This window comes from Lupinus angustifolius, chromosome LG16, assembly GCF_001865875.1.
Source record: "Lupinus angustifolius cultivar Tanjil chromosome LG16, LupAngTanjil_v1.0, whole genome shotgun sequence".
NCBI classification, from domain to species: domain Eukaryota; kingdom Viridiplantae; phylum Streptophyta; class Magnoliopsida; order Fabales; family Fabaceae; genus Lupinus; species Lupinus angustifolius.
The window spans coordinates 17,662,493-17,665,713 of record NC_032024.1 but is presented as its reverse complement, the minus strand read 5'-3'; the positions used below and the strand labels follow the sequence as shown (position 1 = coordinate 17,665,713).

Below are 3,221 nucleotides of genomic sequence, written 5' to 3'. Positions count from 1 at the left end.
AATCAGAAGTGATGGTACGTGAAGTAATACAAAGAATGAGACATGAGATGTGCTCCCATTCAAGCCTAGTGGGTCCCATGTGTTTACCCAACCTTATCTCATCAACATGGACACGTCATATACCCAATTTCGATCAAATCAACGGTTCAGATCTCTCTTGACCCCACCAACTTGTTCCGAACTCGTTCATTAAATAACCCTCCTATGTTTCATTGATTCATCCCTTACTCTGAAAACCTTGCCCATTTCATTTGAATCTTCGTTACGCCGGATCTGCTAAAATACGCCCGATCTGTTAAAATACGCATCGATCTGTTAAAATACGCCTTGATTCACTATGGGCCTTCTTGATCAGTTATGGGATGACACCGTCGCCGGACCTCAGCCGGAGAACGGACTCGGAAAGCTTCGAAAGCATCACACGTTCTCTTTCCGATCAAACTCCGGCAAGGGTACGACGCTGTATTCTGCAACGTTGAATAAAACTACAACTCATATATACTACAATTGATTCATGAAACTAAATCACATATTATTATTATTATTATTTAACACTTGATCTATACAAATATAACTGAGTAATATTTATGCATGAATTATATAAAGATTTATACACCGCCAATATATATACTTATCTATACGAGTATACATGAGTGTAATATTGATGCATACAATCAGTATATTATTTATTATTTATTTGTATTATTTTTGTTTACGAGTTATTGAGTCGAAAATAAATGGTGGATCATTACGTGACATTTATTAGTATTTAACAGTTCATGCTTATTGAACTTTGAGATTTGAAATTAATTTCTCTGTTTTCAGTTTTACATATGTTCAGATCTGATGTGAAAATGATATAATTCATTTCATATTATGATTTATATATACAAAACCTTTTGAGAAATGAAGAAAAAAGAGTTAACGAAGTGTTTCTATGTTTTTGTGACTGAGATATATTGTAACGGTTTCAAGTGATTGTTTGAATGAACAGAATCGGAGGGTGTGAGTGCGAGATCGTACGGTGAGGAATCGCCTGAAGAAGCGATTCGAGTAACACGGAGTATCATGATCGTGAAACCAGCGGGGTATCAGAGTGGATCGCCTCCGGTTTCTCCCGCCGGTTCTACTCCGCCGTTGTCTCCGTTTTCCGGTAAGAACGTTATTTCTTTTGTAGTAGTACTTTATTTATTGATGTACTAGTAATTATATGATTAATAGGACTAATTAGTAATATAACAACGAAGTTAAGCATGTTATAGGAAAATATTTCAAATAGTTATTATGATTGTGTAATTTCAATATCAATATGGTTTATGGATACAATAAGAGTGTAAATTTTTTTATATTGTTGCATTATCCACCATTTAAATTTAATAATCATTGAATTATAATAGATGATGCATAGATCGTGTATGAATATTAAATATGAGAGAATAGTGTAATTTTATTTTCCTTGGATTGGGAAAATGATTCATCCATGTATTTAATATTCACAAATGTCCATTATATGTCATTTTCACATTGCGTTCAACTCAACCCAAGTGTCAAGTAGCCAACTAGGGTAACTTAAGTGGATGGATCATCGAACAAGGATAATATGTACAAAATTTTTTTGTCTTCATGTCTCAAGTCAATCATATTACAACAAGTAATATTAAAAATTTATTTTTTGTTTTTATGATTTTCTTTCTTAACTAGTTGGCACTTCTTGATAGGATTAGTACATAATGAGACACCAAATCCTAGGACAGGTGATTTTCATTTCACCTATTTCACATATGATGTGTCAATCCAATTAAAAATTGACCATTCATTAAAAGGAGAAATTATAAAAATATAAACTAATATTTGTATATTACTAGTTGAAATTTGATTGATTAGAGATATGAAGATATGATTTTTATGGACATGTGATCTTTGTTGAACTTAAGTGGCTATATTTTATGTATATGGAATAATTTGATGAATGTTTTGGTTTAGAAACCTTCACCTATTTTATAGTAGTAAGAGCAGCCGGAGAATTTATCTATGGTTTGAAAATTTATATGTAAATTAAAAGTGACATTCTGGTTAATTCCGGATTGTACAACTTTTCTATGTGGTTGTATCTCTACAATGTGACACTCGTTTTTGTTTTGGACCACTTGCTTTTTAAGGGTTTTTTCTTCAGAGGATTAAATTCATATAGGAAGGATAGTGGTTTCTGTTAGGAATTTTTTATCGATACAACAAAAAATCTTAGTCTCATTTTGTTGGGGTCTGTATCATAATGCTCTATAATCATATTTACTTACAGTTTATTTGTGAGTTGGGTTTTGAATGAGAAGGAAGACAAGGGGAAAAGGAGGGCTTCAGAGTCATGAAATACACTTGTGAGATGATTCCAAAGTGTTTCATTTCCCTTCCAAAACCTAACTCACAAACAGACCCTAGGAAAACATTGAACAAGTATCATATGTGTGTGGGTGGATATGGGTATAGTGTTGTTGGAATGTTTTTTCATATTTGTTATATTTGGTTAATCAATAAGCAATTGTAGCTAACATGAACAAATTGTGCTAATGTGAATCTATCAATTTTTTGGAGCTAGAGAGCCATTCCGGTTTCGCCGAAGGTCTGCATCAGATGCATATGAGAAAAGAAGCCAGAATGGATCAAGCCCTTCTTCTCCTTTTGATGTGTGAGAAATGACCCAACATTTTCTGGTCTCAGGAAGAAGGTAGAAGTTGAGGATGTCATACCTTTTGCCCTTTGCTATATCCATTTTTGTTTAGTTTTGTGTTCATGTAATGAATATATTATATATGTATGAGCTGAGTTTAGTTGAGTTTCTGCATCAGTTCATTGTGAGATAGCTGCATGGTTTAGCTTCTATAAGGTCTTTAATTAGGTGAGGGTGCTTAACTGTTTGTAGTTTTGTAAGAAAGTGCAAGGGTACAGTAATAATGTATCATATTATGTAAATTGTAAATAGAGCCATTCCTGTGTTTGTTTCTGTTTTTCAAATTTCCCATGTAAGATTTTGTTTGCTGAAATAACATCCTACTACTTGGTAATTAGTGTATCTGAGTTTCATATTACCATAATAAGACTGGCAATGAACCGAAACAACTTGGTATTCGTTCGAAATTTGATTCATTATTTAGCTCGATCAACTTGGTTCATGAATTAAACGAGCTAAATTTGAGCTCGTTAAATAAACGAGCCGAACTTGAGTT

At 33.1% G+C, this 3,221-nt stretch overlaps 1 protein-coding gene across 4 annotated transcripts; it reads left to right on the top strand.

Annotated features, from left to right (window-relative positions):
* LOC109329625 (dormancy-associated protein homolog 3-like) lies at positions 211-3,062 on the top strand. 4 transcript variants are annotated; one of them, XM_019563325.1, is made up of 4 exons: positions 211-281; positions 321-452; positions 995-1,153; positions 2,594-3,062. In XM_019563325.1, exons 2-4 carry the CDS (start codon positions 338-340, stop codon positions 2,692-2,694), a joined length of 375 nt encoding a protein of 124 aa, XP_019418870.1. In that variant the 5' UTR covers positions 211-281; positions 321-337; the 3' UTR covers positions 2,695-3,062. The 4 variants fall into 4 exon arrangements, with proteins under 4 accessions (XP_019418870.1, XP_019418872.1, XP_019418869.1 ...); XM_019563327.1 differs by having other exon boundaries at positions 212-281; positions 2,590-3,062; XM_019563324.1 differs by having other exon boundaries at positions 212-452.